The 19,985-nt window shown below is 47.5% G+C and overlaps 1 protein-coding gene across 2 annotated transcripts in view; it reads left to right on the top strand.

The window, feature by feature from the left end:
* Positions 1–19,985, top strand: part of ZC3H3 (zinc finger CCCH-type containing 3) — a 369,357-nt gene that overhangs the window by 135,084 nt on the left and 214,288 nt on the right. For both annotated transcript variants that reach the window (XM_019528254.1, XM_019528255.1), the window contains exon 4: positions 14,191–14,347. In XM_019528254.1, the coding sequence (XP_019383799.1) occupies positions 14,191–14,347 (157 nt within the window). The remainder of the gene's footprint in view (positions 1–14,190; positions 14,348–19,985) is intronic.

The following is a 19,985-nucleotide window of genomic DNA, read 5'->3' as shown; positions in this document are numbered from 1 at the left end:
CACCTGGATCAAATATTTCTGAAGTACTCTACGCCCAATAGCAAGAGGCGTCACCATAGAGTGGGTCCTCATAAGCTTCTGGCTTCCGAATTGCCAAGACATTAACTATCTCACTTGGCATTTCTCACAAAGCACGCCTGGATGTCCCAGTGACATGTTTATGACTATTTTTCCAGGAGTAAACCCCAGCCATTGCAGATCACTTAAACATCTGCCATCTGATATTATCTTCCATTATGCGATCCAAAGGATTAGCAACACTCTTGTCTCTCCGTGGGGTCCTTCATATATTATGCAAAAATCAGTATAAAAAACCATTTCAGTTGTATTATTTGCTGTGGAAAATAGCCCCTGATTCAATCTGTGACATGTCTGGGGAGATGGTTCGTAATCCCTTGTGAGTCTGTTCTTGATGAGATGGCAAATTCATGAGGTTTTGAAGCCTGCAGGGGTAGGTGCCGTGTTCAGAGAGGCCGAGGGAGGGTCCTTTGTGGTCTGTGGGTTGGTAACAGGCTCTCTAACATTTAGAAAGTTGCCAGCTTGCAACTATCATCAGTAAAAAATCCTCTCTGCCCTGAAGTGCTTTTGTTGGACGGCTCACTTACACCTCTAATCCATGTATCCGTGGAGGAAAGCTGGTTAAACCGGTGAGGGATTCATCTCTCTTGTTTTCTACTTCATAGACTGCACAGTGTTGGGCTGCATTGCGTTTTTGTACAGCATTATTCCCAGGCTCTCTCACTGCAGGGCCAAAGGAGCTAAGTAAGAAGTTTCCTGCTATAGAGGGAAGAGCCAGGCAAACACCTTTCCCATCCTGACCAATTCAGGGCCGTTGTCTCTTTGGTCTCCGCTGCTTTGCCATATTTAAGTTCCTGCAACCCAGCCAGTAGGGCTTCTGCTATTTCCTCCAAGGCTCTTCTTCAGCTAAGGAAGCATTGCTTTGTATTCAGCCATAAAGGTCCTGTTGCATCCTGTTATTTCTAGTGCCACCATAAAAAAATTCTTCCACATGCCCATTTCTCCTTTTAGTCCTTGATTAGCCAGCTAGGCTGGGCAACAGCTCTGCAAAAGGACCTGGGGGTGACAGGGGACAAGAAGCTGAACAGGAGCCAGCAGTGTGCCCTTGGTGCTGAGAAGGCGACTGGCATCCTGGGCTGCATCGGTAGGAGCGGTGCTGGCAGATCAAGGGATGTGATTCTTCCCCTCTGTTCAGCACTGGGGAGGCCACATCTGGAGTCTTGTGTCCAGCTGTGGGCCCCCCCTACAGAAAGGATGTGGACACATTGGAGGGAGTCCAGCAACAAAAATAGTTTGGGAGCTGGGGGACATGACTGGTGAAGAAAGGCTGAGGGAACTGGGCTGATTGAGCTTGCAGAAGAGAAGACAAAGGTGGGATTGAGTAGCAGCCTTCACCTCCCTGCAGGGGGGCTGCAAAGAGGATGGAGCTGGGCTGTTCTCAGTGGTGGCAGATGACAGGACAAGGAGGGATGGGCTCAGGCTGCAGCAAGGGAAGTTGAGGTTGGATATTAGGAAAAACTCTCTCACGAGGTGGGTAGTAAAACACTGGAACAGGTTACCCAGAAAGGTGGTGGAGTCTCCATCCTTGGAGGTGTTAAGACCCAGGTAGACCAAGCTTTGACTGGGATGATGTAGTTGGGTCTGGTCGTGCTTGGAGCAGGGGGCTGGACTAGATGTGACCTCCTGAGGTCCCTTCCAACCTCATTTTCTATGATCCTGTGAAACCAGCTCTCCCTTTCTTTTCCCCTTAGATTTGAAGAGCTTGAAAGTTATCATTTTTTGTTGTTGCTGTTCTCCAAATTCGTTCTTGTGGAGGTCCAGCTTTCTGGTATCAAGTTGCCCTGAGCTGAACATAGCATCCTAGGCCTGGCCTCACTGGGGCCTTATACAGGATTTGTGGGGGGCTCTCAGTCGCTTGTTCTGTGACTCGATGCCTGTGTGCGTGCAGCCCGAACATTCATTAGCTCCTTTTGCTGCCCAATGGTGAAAAATCCTGCTGAGTCCTCTGCCTCAATAATGCAGAGTTGTGCAGATCATTAACATTGCATTTACCAGCTGTACAGCGTGGGACAGCTTCTTAACCTGTTCTGCAGGTGCGTTTGCAAACAAGGATGGGTATGATCTATGGATCCATTGATAATGCAAGGCAAGCAGGTTGGACCAAAATGATTTTGCATCAGCAGACAGCCAAGTGGAAGTTCCCAGGTCAAAGCTGAAAGTGGGTGCTTTTTCCCCATGCTTGGAAAAGGAGAGATCTGCTCCGTCGCGGGAGTAAATTCACTTGCTCTCACCTCTGCACACAGTCCCCACAGGGTACGATTTGTTACAGCAACTGAAACGGAGGAGCTGAGTGCACATGTATTAGGATCCAATTCAGATATGCCACTTGCCATTGATGTGTAGAGGAGGATGGTCCTGAGTATGACCATAAACTGGACGGCCTGGTGGCACTTGGTGGGGCCACTTGTGGTGGCGTAGGTCATATAAAATACCTTGATGTTGCAACCTCCAGAGTAAGGTGAGTATAGGGCGCCTCAAAGCCCTAACCCCCACTGCCTTGTTGGGTACAGTGGGAGCTAGAGAAAGGCCAAGGGACATCACCCTGGCAGACACATGGCCTCGCTGAAGCATGAGGCAGTCAGCAGCAGTTCTTATCTGTTGCTCTCTGGGAGAAGCTACAATCATCAAGGCACTGACTGTTTGGACTTGGTCTGGCCTTTGGACTCTGCTGTTGTTCTAAAATCTCCAAGGAGTCCATCACACCAGGACCTGCAACCATTGAGACAGAGTCTCCCTGTGCCTGAAGAAGGGCGCTTGTGCCCGAAAGCTTGCAAAGAACTTTTTTCCAACTACTCAGTTGGTCTAATAAAAGATAGCACATCTACCCAAAGAACTGTGCCTGCCTATGGACTCATCAGGCACCTGATTAGACCTCTTACGCATACGCCAGGATCCTGAGGACCGATGGTTGCCTACGGTGGAGGAGGATGATATGGGAAACTGCTTCCCAAGGCTCTCTTCTGTGGCATGCTTTTAAGAAATCAGCTAGTCATGAATGGCTTTAGGAACGGTGGGGAATACTTAATATGTTTTATATTTGCAGTTGTTAGTATGGAGGTTACAAATATATGTATGTGTGTGTGAATAATAAAATGGGAATACACTCAAGTCAACCCTTTGTGCAATCAGTTCCTGTCCTGATCTACACTTGCAAGCTCTGCTGGCATTGCGATGTCAGCTGCGGGTATAATTTTTACAGGCGTAGCTAGTTTATTCCTGTTTCGATGCAGTTGGGGAAACAGGAATAAATGTAGCCGGTACATGTCCGTGTACACTGGTAGCACTTCGTGCGAGAGGGTTTGCTAGTTTAATTACACCAACAAAGCTCCTTTACTGTAAACAGCGCTTAAGTGTCCATGCACAGTTACACTGATTTAGTGAATCTGTTTAAACTGTACATGTAACTAGTGCAACCATGTGTGCTGACCAGGCCTGGAGTGTGAGAGTTAATGATGTTTTCCTTTATTTCTGAGGCCAAAAGGAGCAGTTGTGATTGTCATGACTGATCTCCTGAATACGGCAAGTTGTGGGACTTCTTGCTTCCACTCCAGTTGTTCTAGTTTAAACAGATATATTTTGTTTTGAGGAGGAAAAAAACATACAATCAGGGTTTAAATATTTCCAGGGATGAGGGATCCACCTAGGCCCTTTGTAAGCAGTTCCAGAGCCTGGTTACACTCCCTGTTTAAGAAATTGTGAGTAATGTTCAGTCTGGATCATATTCTACTTTTACCGACTTGGTTGAAGAGACCTGTCTTATGTTCCCCTCGTAGGTACTTACTGTTATCAGATCATCCCATTGTTTTGTTGTTGTTGTTGTTGTAAAGCTTAATTAGAGGTTGCTCCAGGGCTCAGTCCTGGGGCTGGTTTTGTTCAATATCTTCATTAATGATCTGGAAGATGGGAAGGATGCACGCTCAGCAAGGTTGCGGATGACACCAAGCTGGGGGCAGTAGTGGATGCACTGGAGGGTCAGGCTAGGATTCAGAGAGACCTTGACACGTTGGAGGATTGGGCCTCAAGGTATCTCAGGAGGTTCAGCAAGGACAAGTGCAAAGTCCTGCACTGAGGAGGGAGCCATCCCCTGCACTGGTGCAGGCTGCGGGCGACGGGCTGGGCAGCAGCTCTGCAGAAAAGGCCCTGGGGGGACAGGGGACAAGAAGCTGGACAGGAGCCAACAGTGTGTCCTTGGTGCCAAGAAGACTACCGGCATCCTGGGCTGCATTGGGAGGAGCGTTGCCGGCAGATCGAGGGACATGATTCTTCTCCTCTATTCAGCACTGGGGAGGCCACATCTGGAGTCTTGTGTCCAGCTGTGGGCCGCACTACAGAAAGGATATGGACACATTGGGGAGAGTCTAGGGGAGGGCAATGGAAAAGATTGTGGGGCTGGGGGACAGGACTGGTGAGGAGAGGCCGAGGGGGATTGAATAGCCGCCTTCACCTCCCTGCTGGGGGCTGGAAAGAGGATGGAGCTGGGCTGGTCTCAGGGGGGGCAGATGACAGGACAAGGAGCAATGGGCTCAAGCTGCAGCAAGGGAAGTTGAGGTTGGATATTAGGAAAAACTCTCTCACCAGGAGGGTGGTATAGCACTGAAACAGGGTACCCAGAGAGGTGGTGGGATCTCCATCCTTGGAGGTTTTGAAGACCCAGCTGGACAAAGCCTTGGCTGGGATGATGTCGTTGGGGCTGGTCATGCTTGGAGCAGGGGATTGGACGAGATGCGACCCCCTGAGGTCCCTCCCGACTCTCGTCTCATTTCCTATGATTCTATGACTGAGCTCCTGGAGTCTCTTCCTATAAGGCGTGTTTTCTAGGGCTGCGTAAAATTTCAGCAGTCTTTTTGTTTCGGAGGTGTTTCAGGCCATTTCGGTGCCCGAAACATTGCATCCGAATCTAAACAGAAAGCTCAGAAATATCTCTGAAATAAAACGAGGCATCCTATATATTTTGTAAAATTTTGCTGTTTCGGTGCAATGGTTGCAGGGAAACAGCTGTACGCTGCTTCCCTGCCACGTGACTCAGCTCCCCAGGGAGCAGAGATCCACACCGGGGGTCTCCTCACTGCCGCTGCCCACCTTGCGCTGCCTCAGCAACCCCGGGGCGGGCAGTGCATGGATGGGCAGTGGCAGTGAGGAGCCCCCCGGTGCAGATCGCTGCTCCCTGTGGAGCCGAGTCACACGGTAGGGACCAGCAGGCTTACTCGCTGCTCTGTGCTGCTTCTCTGCCCCGTGACCCAGCATGACAGGGATTAGAGATCCATGCGGCGGTCTTCTCGATTGCACGGAGGGCAGCAATCCCCTGGCCAAGCCACCCATGGCCCTGTCCTGCTCCCCTCTGGGGCCCTGCAGCCCCACCCGGGTAGGGCTGCACAAAGCTTCCTTAGCAGCCCGTTCGAAACGGATTCAGCCGAAACGAAACAGGATAGTGGTCCAAAACACCGAAACGAATCACTGTCCTCTGAAACGGCCGAATCCGAAACTGAATCGAGACACAAGCATTTCCCTGCACAGTAATAATACTCACGGCTCTTGTCTGAACCTTCTCCAATTTCTCAACATCTTTGAAAGATGGACACCAGAACTGGATGCATTATACCCATAGCTGCTGCATGAATGCCAGGCCGAGCGGTAGAGTGAGCTGGCAGAACCCCTTTCGATTGATGAAAAGCTTCACCATTGTGTCAAGTCTTCTTTTTGGTGCCTTAATAGGTTCAGCTTCTAAAATCTTGCCAGGTTTTTAGATCATTTTGGTGAACCTGTAACCTTCTTGAATCACGCTGATGTGCCACTCTACTTCAGAGGAAGGCATGTGACCTCCTACCACAGGGATGACTTTTTCCTAACTTATTTCTTTTTAAACTTAGGTTCATAGCTACTACTTTGGGGGTGGAAGGGTGTGTGTGTGTGGCATGGATTTTGTTCATGGTAAGGGTACAGAGATGCCTGTTTGCATCTGAATGGGATACTGTGCAGATTTGCTAAAACAATGCAGCTGCAGGTCTAACACAAATCTTATAGATCTAGTGAAGAAACAAACTTGTGGATGCTCAAAACCCCTCACTCACCCATGAGTTTTTGTGCATTGTTTTACAGCACTTGAGTTCTTGTATCATATTAAAAGATGTCTGTACCCCCAGCACCCCTGGCTTGTGCTCCCTGCCCTACCTGCCCCGGGCTTCGTGTCCCCTCCCTGATCTGCCACATGCTACACAGAGGATGCCTGGGCCGCTTGTGGTACCTGTGCCACCAGTTGGCTGCTGCTTTCTTGGCTGCTCCTCGCTTTAGAGAATAAGTATTAGAAACAAGTCATAGATAGTGATCCATCCCCTTCCCCACCATAGGCTAGGTTAAGGGGTGTCCAGAGCCTCTGTACATGGAATAATAGAAAAGGAGGGCTGGGAGGGACCTCCACAGGTCCCCTAGTCCAACTCCCTGCCTCTCTGGCTGTTGTTTCCCAACCTCCACTGGACCTGTGCTCTAGACACTTGTCTGATTTTGTCTGGAACTTGTTTTTACTATTGGCATTCACGGCACGCTGTGGCAGTGCGTTCCAAGAGTGAATTATGTACTAGGGAGAGGGCTGAAGCTGTACTTTAATTTATTTCATAGATTTTTGGGGCCGGAAGGGACCTCAGTAAATCATCAAGTCTGACCCCCTGCCTTAGGCAGGAAAGAGTGCTGGGGTCAGACGACCCCAGCCAGCTGCATGTCCAGTCTCTTCTTAAAGACCACCAAGGTAGAAGAGAGTACCACCTCCTTTTGAAGCCTGTTCCAAATTTTGGCAGCCCTCACCGTAAAGCAATTTTTCCTAACGTCTAATCTAAATCTGCTCTCCATCAGTTTATGGCTGTTATTTCTAGTTGCTGTAAGGGGTGTCCTGGTGAACAGAGCATCTCCGATCCCTTGCTGTCCCCCCGATGAATTTGTAGGTGGCCATAAGATCCCCTCTCAGCCTTCTCGTGCAGAGGCTGAAGAGATCCAGGGCCCTCAATCTCTCCTCATAGCATTTTAACTGCAGGCCCCTAACCAGATGAGTGGCCTCCTCTTGACCCTCTTGAGGTTGTCCATGTCCCTCTTGAAGTGTGGTGCCCAAAACTGGACATGGGACCCCAGCTGTGGTCTGACCAGTGCTGCATAGGAAGAAAGTATCACCTCCCTGGACCTGTTCGTGATGCACCTGCTAAGAGTGCGGTTGGCTTTACTGATCACTTCATCACATTGACGACTCATGCTCTTTTTGGAGGTATTGTCCCATGATCTTGGGGGTGGCTCAGGTTCTTTACCCTGCTGGTTTACAGTTTTAGCTAATCTCTGGCACCTGTTTTTTCATCTTGAGCAAGATGCTTGATTATTACAACCATGGGCATGGGACGATATTATTCTGTCCCTAGGGAAATAACATCATGGCCCAAACAAAGAAATGCAGAAATAAACTGCTTGGAGAGTTCTGTTGCCACCATTTCGTCATTCCTCTGCTGCCTGGCGGCATCATTCTGGTGCGATTGGAAGGACAAGATCATCTGCCGGTGCAGAGGAAATGGAGCAGAAGATCAGCCTAACGCTGAGATCACCAGACTGTGGAATATTCTCCCAGAGAAAGAGACGGGAGTCCCATTGCTTGCCCCATTTGAAAATGTTGTTTGGAGGAATCATTGGCCTGTAGAGAAGAATCTGGCTTTGGCTGGAGGACATACTACATGGTTAAGGTCTTTCCCACTTCCTGATTCCTGTCGTTGGTGTGAAGAAGCAAAATTCGACACGTGTTTGGGAGCCTTTAGGGTAGAAGGTGCAGTATAAATGTAAGAGGCTCCAATTCTTTTTCTGTTTTTACTTGATGTGGAGAAGATCTTAGCCCTGTGGAAGTTGTGTACATGTCTGTGTGTGTACAGCCCTGGTGGCTTTCTGTAAATAATCCTGTTTTTCCTGTTAGATCGGATACTTGCCCCTTTCCCACTTTTGCATTTCACTTGAACTCTTTGTTAATTTGGGGAGACGGAAAACTTAAATGAAAATGTTTCTGGTCTTGTTGTTTGCCTTTCGAAGTCGAAGATGACCATGACTGGTTGGTTTGGTTTCTGTGAAACGTGAATGTCTGATCAGGCCAGTTTGTGCTTTGAATGGTCTACGGCACGTCAAGCAAGAGACTCCTCTTTGGGTTGCTTGGTCAACAGTGGACGTGCTGCTGTTGCGAGATTTAGGGTGTTTGCGCTTCTGCTGTGCCTCAGCTGGTCTTCTCCGCTCGTTGACGGTAGCTCCAGTAGGGATGAGGCTTTGCCAGGTGCAAGTTCGATCTCAAGCAAGATCTTCCCAAGACTTCGGGTCAACGTTGAAATGTTTCACGGATGACTTGAGCAATGACTTCTGGTTTTAGAGCATGTGACCTAGCTGGCAAGGCCTTGCCCTGAGTTCAGGCTGTCTGGATGATGGAGACAAAGGATTGGGAGTGCGGAGGTCCAAGTCCTGGTCCTGGCTTGGCCACTGACTTCTGGTATGACCGTAGAGAAGCTATTTCTCTCACTCCGATTTCGCATTTATAAAATAGGAATAGCACTTCCCACTCTTGTGGATGTTGAGCCTGGAGGAACGCACACCCAGTGCACCGACGTTGTTGGCGTGAGTAGTGTAAGTGCGAAGTACCTTTCATCGGGCTTCACTCCAGAGGGTGCATTGCAGCCTTGATGCTATTGTTCAACCACCTTGACAAGAGGCAGAGCAATGCGTGGCACGTTAGGAGCTGATAGGATCAGGAATCCATAAAGAACCTGGGGAAGGATCCATGCCCAAGCATCGCTTGCAGGCTTTCATGGCAAGGAGGTGCTGCTCTGAAGGTCAATCTTAAGGTGCCTTAAGTTTCCAAGCCAGGTTTTTTCCCTTCCCTTTTTCCCCTTCTCCCTGGGTGTGGTTGGTACGAATTGTTCACGGGGGAGGCATGTCTTGGAGTAAAACCACCATCTCAGCAATGCGCAGAGCACTCTGGCGTGCACGAGCTGTGAGCCCTGGCTGATAAATGGTGCTCATATCCCATTCAAATATGATGCAAGCAGTTTTTTTGTAGTTTGTCTTCCATTGCGGTAGTAAAGTTTTTAATTAGGAAAGCTAATGAGATCGATTAGTCATTAGAACTGACCTCTGGATCTCTGCAAGGAGTGTGCATGTGTGTGCTGGGCTGATAACGGGGGACGCTGGGGTATTGTTTGTAATAAAAGCGTAAAGTGTTTGATTTGAGTGAAATGTGCCACGGGGAATACATCATGCGGAGAAAAAAAATTACAACCCTGGGAGCCTGTAATGAAGGGAATTAAACCAACATCCTATCTAAATAACATGATTATCTACACAAAACCCCTCAGCTAGCAAGTAATAATAGAAAACTGAGCTGCTTCGGAGAGTCTCTTTCAGAACGTGGTTAATGCTAGGGACTTGCACACAGGCAGAATCAGAAGAGCAGTTCCTGTATGAATACAACATCCAATTACTGCCGTGGAATAGAGTTTACCAGGTGCCCGTCTGTCTATATGTTGGGGGGGGGCGGGGACGAGACTGAAAGCTGCAAGAATTTGGGACCTCTATTTCTTCCACGACTTGTACGTGCGAGGAAGTGAGGGGTGCCAGAGCGGAGTTTGATTGGGTTGCTGATTGATTAGCAGTAGCGAGAGCTTGTAAAAGCACAAAAAATGCTCAATAATGTATTCAGCAAATCCCCAGCTTAGTAATTGTGTAAGGTCAGAACATGGGAGGCAAAGAGTCAACTAATGTTTAGCTATTATTCAGCCGTGAAAGAGCCTGTTTAGGTAAATGCTTACAGGGATGCGAACATGCAAGGACACATGTGTGAGGCTCAGAAAAGCGAGAGAGCTGGGGAAAGCCAGGACTCCTGGGTTCAGCATCCTCCTTGGCACTGGTATGGGAGCTTATGTCCCTGAAACCCTTTAAGACCTGCAAAGGGTCTCTAGGGACATCATTATTAAATCTTGGGAGGCAGAATGGCCGGGGTGCATCGGCACGAGCGTTGCCTTCCCGTTCTGTGGCAAGGGGATGTTGGCCACGTGTTTTAGGAGCTTTGCCAGCAACATCACGTAAAAGGTGAACAAGGATCTTTGAGGCTGTTTGGGGAAGGAGAGATTCTGGTACTGCCCCTACCCCTTTTAAAAAAAAATTATTTCCCCCAATTCCTGACATCCTGAGGACAACAAAATGGAGGAGGGCCTGGTCGACAAGGTTCTTTGGGGAAATCTGATACCTTTCATAAGAGCAACTAAATAGTTGGAAAAATGTGGAGGCCTGGTGTGGTGTTTAGAACTCGCCGCGGGGGCTTGGGGGCTTGCTTTCTTCTCTTGCTTTGAAATGGTCCAAATCTGGGGACCTACTGAGTGCGGCGCAGCAGAGATCTGCTTGACTTGGCCCTCGAGGACGGCTGAAGCTATGCATCCTATGAGCTGGAGCAGGATGGGGCTTGGCAAGCGGCTTGAATTGGTCACATGTGAACAGGGTCTTACGATTCATCCCTTCATTCCTGCTTCCGCCATTTATTCCATCCTGTTGCAGTCCTGGTCACAGTTGTTTGAGCTACTTATGAAAACCTGAGATTTCTGCAGGTGTGGGGAGTTGGGGTCTCTTGGTAACATGGGTCTTGGCAATATGCCTCACTGTTAGTTAAAGAGGGCAGAGGAGAACTCCCAGGAAGATTTAATTTATTCAGCTTGTTCTATTTCTTTATAACCAAACTCTCTTTTTTATTTTTAACCACGAAGCTGCTGGCTTTAACTTCCTGGCTTTTGGGGCATTAGACACTTGATGTGCCCTTTTTCATGTCTTTAATACTCTTTGTAGCATTGCTGTTTTTATTAATGCTCATCGGCAATGGGAAATTGCATAATGAGAACATAAGAACTGCCATGTACCGGGTCAGACCATGGGTCCATCTTGCCCAGCATCCTGCAGCAGAGAACGGAGGCTGGGCGGGAGAGGCAGCTAGGTCTGCCCAGGCTTTTCCCCCTTTCCTCTCTCATTTGCAGCCTCCAGCATTTGGGGTGCAGGAAGCTCCAGTTTGGAGGCTGTGCCCATCAGTCCTGTGCTCAGTACTGATGTCCCTTTCCTCTAAGCATGTGTCTACTCCCTTTTCTTGAATCTGGCAAGCCTCTCCGCTCCTACCACCTCTGGTGACAATGACCCCCACCCTTTAATACTGCACTTGGTGAGAGAGAACTTCCCGGGGTTAGTTTTAAACTTCCTACTTCCTGATTTGATGCCGTGCCCCTAGTTCTTGTCTGGTGAGAGACAGACTATAATAAATCCCTATTGACTTTCTCCTCGCCATTTAGTACTTTGTAAACCCTTCTCATATCCCTTCCCCCCCAGGTTTCTAAACTGAACAGGCCTGCCCTCTTTAGTCTGTCCTTATATGCCACTCATCATCCTCATTCTTGTTGCCCCTCTCTGGACCATCTCTAGTCCTTCTGTCTCCTTTTGGAGGTGCAGGGACCAAAGCTGGGCACACCATAGATTTATAAAGGGGCACGATGATACTCTCCATTTTGGTTACAGTTCCCTTCTTAATAACCCTGATTTGTTGCTTTGACAGCTGCAGAGCTGATGTTTTTAGCAAATGGTCCACAATGACTCCCAGGTCCGTGGGTTGCCCTTGCACAGGATCCTGCCCTCTTGTAAAGCCTTATCAAGACCCTTGTGCTAAGCCATTGAATAACACAAAAATGGAAAAGGCCTTGTTTGAACTGAGTCATCTCTGGGCATTGCCCACTTGGCTGCATAAACCCCTGTGTTTAGTGAAACAAAAATGGTGTTTTATCTGACATAACCTGCTGAATATTTGTAATGCCAGCCCTACCACATAATGGCAGAAGCTGCAGCTGCCAGAAGAGGATGTGGCACTTTTAAAATGACTGCCATTGCTGCATGAACTTCAGCGGAGGCAGATGCCCTGCCAGAAAGGAGTCAGCCCAGTTATTTGTACTGAACTCTTTCCAAGTCTGACTGCCTAGAAAAGAGGATTTCCACAGGGCGAAGTGTGTGTGATGCTCTGCAGGCTAACACAATGATCTCGGAGTTCCTCAGAGGTCATCCTGTGCATGTCATAATTCGTGGGAGAGTTGCAGCATTTATTTTTATTTGTGAGGCCTACTTCCCCAGTCGAGCCATCTTCTCTCCCCTTTCTCATATGCCAAAGATGCTGACCCTCCGGCTGAAGCTGGAAAAGGTCCATGCTGCACTTTCTGTTCCACCCCTTGAGAACCTGACAGGCATCGAGTTGCTGAACAGGGGGAAAATTTTTTCCCTCTGTTCCAGCTCTGGGGCATATTATGACCCTGCAGTGGAAATGTGCTCTGTCTACACTGGATCTTAGCTGACTGCACTCCTACTGATACCCATTTTTCTAGTCGAGACAACTTTGTAGTGGCTACTCTGTACTTCTAACCACCTAGTTATTACCAGGCACCTAGTGTAGCTCGCACATGAGTAAGGCAGAGGCGAATATTGGGCAGGCACAAAGTTTTCAAAATAAAAATAAAAGTGGTTAGTTGTTCTGTCTCTACCTTCCAATAATTTTAATTAGAGGATCTCCAAGAAAAACAGCCAGCCCTTTAAATCAGTTATAAAACCAGAAGACTTAGTCTCAGCATGTAGTGTCAGCTTTAATTATCTGGGCAGTTATAGCCGTATGTTATAAAAGTCAGGCAATTAGACGCATTCCTTAAAGCTGTGAAAAAAATTGCGAGCTATCAAGTAGAGGAAAAACAGAGTTAAACATATAACTGTTAATTGCATGAAGCATTCAGCAGAATAAACCAGCATGTAGATCATATTGCAAAATATTATGAAAATGGAAATGATTAAATACATAAATCTGTTTTGAATGTAGATGTCAAGGATATAAAGGTGTTCTCTCTGAATGTGCTTGACTGTCTCCAAGGACTGTTGTATATTAGGCAGGATGGAATATTTTTGCTCCTTAATACATAGTTGGGATAACGCTCGTTTTGATCAATAGTGTGCAATGATACAGCTGAGGACCAAGGGGCGTGTCTACATGTGTGCTTTAATGAACATTAGCTTATTTTAATGTGCATTAAAGCATCACTAACCCCCCCCCCACTATTTAGTTAATGCGCATTAAAATAGGCTAATGCGCATTAAGCATCACTTAAAAATTGCGGGCATTTTTACACGTGCAAGTGTCGCAGCACCGGGTGCTTTGAAAAGTGCCCGGCGCTGTGACACTTGCAATGTATAAGCAGCGAAATGCGTGTTAGTGCTGAGAAAACGGCAGAAATGCACTTTTGAACTAAAATGCATAGAAGGTGTTTCAGTTCAAAAGCTCACCACCACCATATTCTGCATGCTGACGCACGTTTTGCTGCTTGTACAACTGCCTGCGGCACAGTGCAGTTTGCATCAGCTCACATGTGGAGCAGACTCGATTAATTGAGTCTGTTTTGAACCGGTGAGTCTCCGGTGTATCACGGGACGAAAAGGTATGTGTATAAATGCCCTGTGCTCTTTAGTTAATACTCATTAAGACAGGCTAATGCACATTTTCCTAGTATGTCGCAGTGGAGGTACTAGATTTAATATGCATTAGTTAAAGCACATTAATGCACGTGTAGATGTGTCCAAAATGTCTTGTGCCTGTTGACATGGGCAGATCATTCCTTTGTCCTCCAACAGATTTGGCTGAGCAGCTGCAGGAATTCCTCTTTTTGTTTCTCAGGGTCAGTGTATTTGTGCCCCCCTTGCCACCATAAGAGTCTCTTTGTAGGCAGATAGTAGCTGACCCCCACAGTTAGCACACAGTAAAATGCAACACCAGACCAGGCTGTTCTCACTAGACCTGTCCCTGCCTTGGATGGAAAAAAGTTTGAACGCTGCATTAACCATCCGAGTGGTTGTGTTATGTGTGTGCATGTGTTTATGCATGTGTTGGTGGGATGTTCCTTGCTGAGCCAGCTGAAGATCACTTGGTTCAGTGGAGGAGTAGTGTTGTCCTTAGTTTTAGCTGGCAGTCACTCTTATCAAGACGGTATGAATCAGGCAGGTTGGCCTCTTCTTAAATTCTCTCCTTTAATTCAAGCTCTACTGTTCACTTTCTTCCAGGGTCCAGCCTGCACCTTGTGAGGAGCCCCCCGGCTAATAAAGTAATAAAGACCCGCTATAGGATAGTGAAGAAGAACGTGGCTTCCCCTTCAGGGTCCTTGTCGTCCTTCAGCGACCCCATTCCCAGCTGGAAGACGAGGCGGCTTGCAGGATCCAGGTAACATTTATTGGCTGTGGTCCTCAGCTGCCATTGAGATGGTGTCTCAGGATAAATCAGCTTCGGGAACTCGAGAAGCAGCCATGCGGGTTGCTTAACTATGCTAGTCTATTATGTTACTCTTGCATATTAGTCACAGGAATCACTTAATTTTTCTGTTTGTTTAGCGGCTTCTATGCCCAGTATATTGACTTAAAGTGTAAAATCTTATTAGTAATCATGTTAGCCTCAGTCGGGCTGGTGACAGATAGCTTTTTCCCACAGTTATGCAAGCCACTTCCTATTTACTCCCTGTTGCAATGAATTGTTTTCACCTAGCAGTTAAATAACCTGTAAGGGAGCTGGGGAAATGCATGCGATTCTCCTCTGAGCAAGCGCCTGTTGAGGACTGCTCCGGAGAGCACCCGCAGCTGTCAGCCCTCAAGGTCCGTGGGCCCATTGTGCTAGCCTTGTGTCTCTAGGATTTTAATTGAAAATACCCCTCCCCTCCCATCCATTGGCTGCAAACACAGAAGCTGCATGGGGTGAGTGCCCCAGAGCTGCTCTCTGCAATAACTCCTCTGGGGTGTGTGAACAAGAGCAGGCCAACCCGAAGCTGCTTTCTTCCCCACCACGTGGAAGTCGCCTATCAAACCTCTTGCCGTGGGAAACCTTTAGGCTAAGAATGAATGTGATGTAAAACAAATGGTTGTTTTCAAGTCTGGATATCTTATCTAATATATTGTTACAATTAATGATGAAAAGCATCATGGCAGAGGATGTGAAGTGCCATGTTTGAGGGCTTAAGCCAGCTTCTAACTGTTAGAGATGAGGATGAGACGGATTTATGGGAGAAAGGATCAGATTACCCTGTATTTGATAGATTGTCTCATCCCTTCCTATGAAACTTTTTTGGCCACTATCTGAGATGAGATTCTTCCACTGAAGGAGGCACGAAGAACAGTACTGAATGCTTCTGCAAACCATCCCCTTGCCCCTTCTTGTTCTAAAAAGCTCCAGTAATAGGTTTGGGGTGCACAACTGACCCACTAATAGGTTTTGGGTCCAGTGTGTTGCATTTTCCCTCTGGGGAGCTTTCTGAGGTCCTTGCTTTTATGGTGTGTGTTGGTTACTGTGCAAAGGCAAATATTTTAAAAAGGGAACCCAGTTACAGCATCATTTGCCCCCCACCTCTAACTCCTCACGAGCTAAACTAGCTGACTTGAAGCTTCACACGTGCTCTTCTCTGTGCAGAGAATTGCTTTTGGAAAATCTGGAGTTAATTGCACCAGTCAGAGGGGAAGTGAGAGTTTAGAAAATGTCAGCTTTTGCAAAGTTTTTGGAAGTCTTTGTCTTGTCACTTTTTATCTTGTTGGCTTTCATAACTTCGTGCCTCTGACGTAGGTGCAACTTTTGGAGTAATTTTGGGGTAACAATTGATTTTTATCTGAATTGTCAGAAGCCAAAGGGCCTGTCATATATGAACATTGTGGTGCATGGGGTTTTTAAATAGTTGTTAGGCTGGGACTAGGGGCAGCTTTCAGTCCAATATGTGAGCTGGGTCAGCATATAGCATCCGCTGTATCTGCCAAACTATGTTGTCATGTGCAGCCGCCTACCTGTTACTGCGTGAATACAGCAAACTGGCAGAGTTACGGTTCCACAATTGGCTTTAAGTGCTGACTTTCTTGGATGGTTGGCACCCTGTATGTCTATCGTCAGTATCTTTGCAGCTGCCTCCCATGCCTTTTTCTAAGCTTCTGATGACCCCTTCATCCTCCCTGCCCCTCAGGGGGAATGTTCTTCTTGCATACTGCCCCTGCGTTTCACAGGAACAGCCTACAGAGCTGGGAACCATCCTCAAGGATGTCTCTCTAAACCAGTGATGGTGGATGTGCAGCAGGTTATGACAGGGGAGAGATGGCTTTAGATGTGATCCCCCCACTACAGAAAAGATGTGAACAAGTTGGAGAGAGTCCAGTGGAGGGCAACACAAATGGTTCACGGGTTGGGGATCATGACTGATGAGTGGAGGAACTGGGCTGATTGAGTCTGGAGAAGAGAAGACGGAGAGGGATTGAATAGCAGCCTTCACCTCCCTGCAGGGGGGCTGCAAAGAGGATGGAGCTGGGCTGGTCTCAGTGGGGGCAGACACAGGACAAGGAGCAATGGGCTCATGTTGCAGTGAGGGAAGTTGACTTTGAATATGAAGAAAAACACACTCATGAGGAGGGTAGTAAAGCACTGGAATAGGCTACCCAGAGAAGTTGGGAGTCTTCATCTGTGGAGGTTTTGAAGACCAGGGTAGACAAATCCTTGTCTGGGATGATGTACCTGGGACTGGTCCTGCTGTGAGCAGGGGGTTGGACTAGACGTGACCTCCTGGAGTCCCTTCCCACCCTCCTTGTCTGTGATTCTAAGATAGCATATGGGCATCCGCAGTCTACAAGTGCCTATGGGGTTGTGCCACTAGGATAGGCCAGACAGCTGAACAGGTCATTGTCTATTTCTGGAATAGCCCAAATGGAGCACCCTTATCTTTGTATAAAAAAAGAAAATGCTGTACGGTAAAATTGCAGACCCTTTTTGCCAAAGTCTTGGTTTTCCTTTATAGTTTGTTCATTGGACGTTACAGCTCCAGGTATGTGTGTATATACCTGGAGCTGTAATATATGTGTAATATACTGGAACAGGTCACCCAAAGAGGTGGTGGAGTCTCCATCCTTGGAGGTTTTCAAGACCGGTCTTGACAAATCCTTGACTGGGATGGTGTAGTTGGGGCTGGTCCTGCTTGGAGCGGGAGGGTTGGACTAGATGTGACCTCCTGAGCTCCCTTCAACCCTCGTTGTCTAGGATCCAGTGATTCTGTAGGAAGGCATATTTCTTGCAATTCATTTCTTGTTCCTCTTTGGTCCTCCAGTGTTCTAATAATACTGAATCTACTGAGTTTTGGATCAGAAGCCATTAGACTACTGATCACTGTTGCTTATATTGGCAATCTTTTCATAGAAAAGCAGGTGCGTTTTTGGTAAAAGGAGGAGCATTTTTTGGTATTAAATGCTCTTTAATAGGGTATTAAATACCCTATAATATTCTCAGAGAACACAGGGAGAATAACAGCCCAGGAAACGGTTCAGGTTAAGTCCTTTCCAGATTTGCTTCAATGTTAAATCGAGGTTTCTGGTGAAGGTAAGTCCTGATCCCCCTTTGTCAAGAGATTAAATTGATCCATCCCTATTCAGGTTGGTTGTCAGTATTAAGGGGTTCAGAGCCAGGGGTTGTCTACTCTAACCTCTGCCATTTGCAGTGACAATTTGCCAGGTCTTTCCAGGTATTTTGAATGGCAGAGGCCCCCAAGTGAACTGTACTAAGTCTGTAGTTGCCACTAACCAATGCAATTACATTGCCATCAGCCTGGAAGTTGCCCCCTCCTCTGTTAAGTTAGGTATATCTGGAGAGTGTTTCTCTCTCTCCTCTTTTTTTTCTTCCTGAACCAGCAGTATTGATCGCATCTTGCTCCTTTATTTAAATCCATTAAGTTGAACCTATCTCAGTGGAAACAGTTGCCTCTTTCTTTATGTGGTACAGACAGTCTTGTTAAAATGACCATTCTCCCTCTGTTACTGCATTCACTACAAATATTGCCCATTTATCTGAAAGCCAGAGAGAAGATTGATTTTTGTTTCTTCTTTTTTTTTTTTTTTTCTTGACCACAAATGTTCTGTGAAGGATCTGGACAAAACTGCTGCTTCAGTGTCTCTCTACGTTTAATGCTCCTCTAACTGGGGCCTGGAAAGAGAGACTTTGAGCAAGGGTAGCAGGGTCACACCCATCATATTCCCTAATTGCCCTGATCTTACCAGGTAGCAAGAGAAGTTGCATCCTGTAGACACGATTTGCTAGTTGATCAGGGCTCTGAAATCACTTCCTGAGCCAGTAAAACAGGACAACAATGTTTTGTAGCTTGGGGGTGGTTATATGGAGGAACGTCATTGTACTATATCACGCGTTGCATGAGACCGTTATCCCATAGATGCGTGCCTGACGTGGGAGTCCCATTCAGGATTGGGCAGTAGCAGAGTGGTGGTACCAGGGAAGGAAGCAAAACGAGCCTTGCAGAATGAGTGATGGGTGTGATTAATATTGGGGAAGTTATGGGAGAAGGGCAAGATCAGGCTGAAAGTAGAAACTGGCTTCACCGGTTGCTGTCGGGAAGCAGATCTCTCCTCGATTCTGCTCTATCCAGGTCATAGTTTCATAGTTTCTAGGTCCTTATGGCCTGCTTGTTATCACGCAATTTGAGCATCTGATTAATTGAGGATTTGACTGGTGAGGGGCAGTAGTGGGGAGGAAAGGGGCTAGGGGCCACCGGGAGGAGCAGAGTTTGTTGGGTTGGGCTATCAGTCTTGCTCACTAGAGCCGTCACGTTAGCGAGGAGTAACCGGATTCGGTTTTGATTGGCGGAGAGCTTCCACTTGTGGAATAATCTTCTCCTTATTAATCTTTGACTTCATTAAATTGTGTAGTTTAGATCTTATGGCGGCTTCATACAAATCTTGATAAAATGCCATCCTCAAATTAAAACAATTATATTTTAAAGAAGCCATAAATCTCCGATTCAGTCTTCCTATTACCTTTGTTGCATGTGATCAATCATACAGACGGCCGGGTGAAAGCACATGGCAAATGCTTTTTCTATAGTTCTTACATTTTTCTTAGGCATCGGAGAGGATGTTCTGAACAATGGAGTGTAACAAAAAATGATCTATTAGGCTGTGAGCTGCTCTCTGGAGGGAGGGAGGGGAAGCCTGGGTGTTTGGGCTGTTAAAAACCGTTCTGGAGGAAGCACTGGAGACCGTTCTAGGAGATAGCCATCCTGCACTGGTGGAGGAAGGTTTGGGGTCTGAGCTGGGTTGGGGATACGTCTTCTGTGGTTCGGTGACATCTCAGACCTATATATGCAATATACTCCACTTTCAGAAATGACTTGCGTTGAAGGTGGCCAGCCCAACAAAGTTGGCTTGTTGCTGTCTTTTAAAATTTTTTTAAATGACCCTGAGCCTTGCCGGATGTTTTACTGCTCTTTCCCCCTTCCCTTTGCATGCTACTTGGTTGCTGAGATTTGTAAGCTCATCGGTGTGGTATCCTTGAGTTTGTACAATCCCAGCTGAACTTGGTCCCTACACGCTACTGTGACACTTCATGATGAGGTAGCCCAGCCCAAACGGGAGCGCTGCTGGTGGCAGGAATTGAGCCTGTTTCGAGGGGGGGAGCGCCAGGACATGGCTGGGAAGTTCCCGCAGAGCAGCAAGCAGAAGATGGGTGGTTGTGCCAAAACAGCAGGGAGGTTTTGCATCGGTGCGGGGGTTAGATCGAGCACATGTGCGTGGCATCCTCCCTCCGGCGAGCTTGCGGCTTGCTTGCTGCGAGGCTGCCGCTGTGATTTACTGACCTTTTAGTTTTACCTTTTGATATGTCAGACAGAACAGCAAACACTCTTTTTCACACCCCTTTGGCGCCGAGCCACCGTGCTGTACAGCCAAGGGACTTGTGCGGGCCCGATGCAGCGCTGGGTTTACTTGGCTACTGCAGTCGGAGCCGGCAGGGCTGGGCAGGCTCCAGCTGTTCGAATCCAGCTCGCTCATGATGCACAAGGCCC

Source organism: Gavialis gangeticus, unplaced genomic scaffold (assembly GCF_001723915.1).
Source record: "Gavialis gangeticus isolate Ggan-Ray unplaced genomic scaffold, GavGan_comp1, whole genome shotgun sequence".
Lineage (NCBI taxonomy): Eukaryota > Metazoa > Chordata > Crocodylia > Gavialidae > Gavialis > Gavialis gangeticus.
This window is presented reverse-complemented; position numbering and strand designations above follow the sequence as displayed.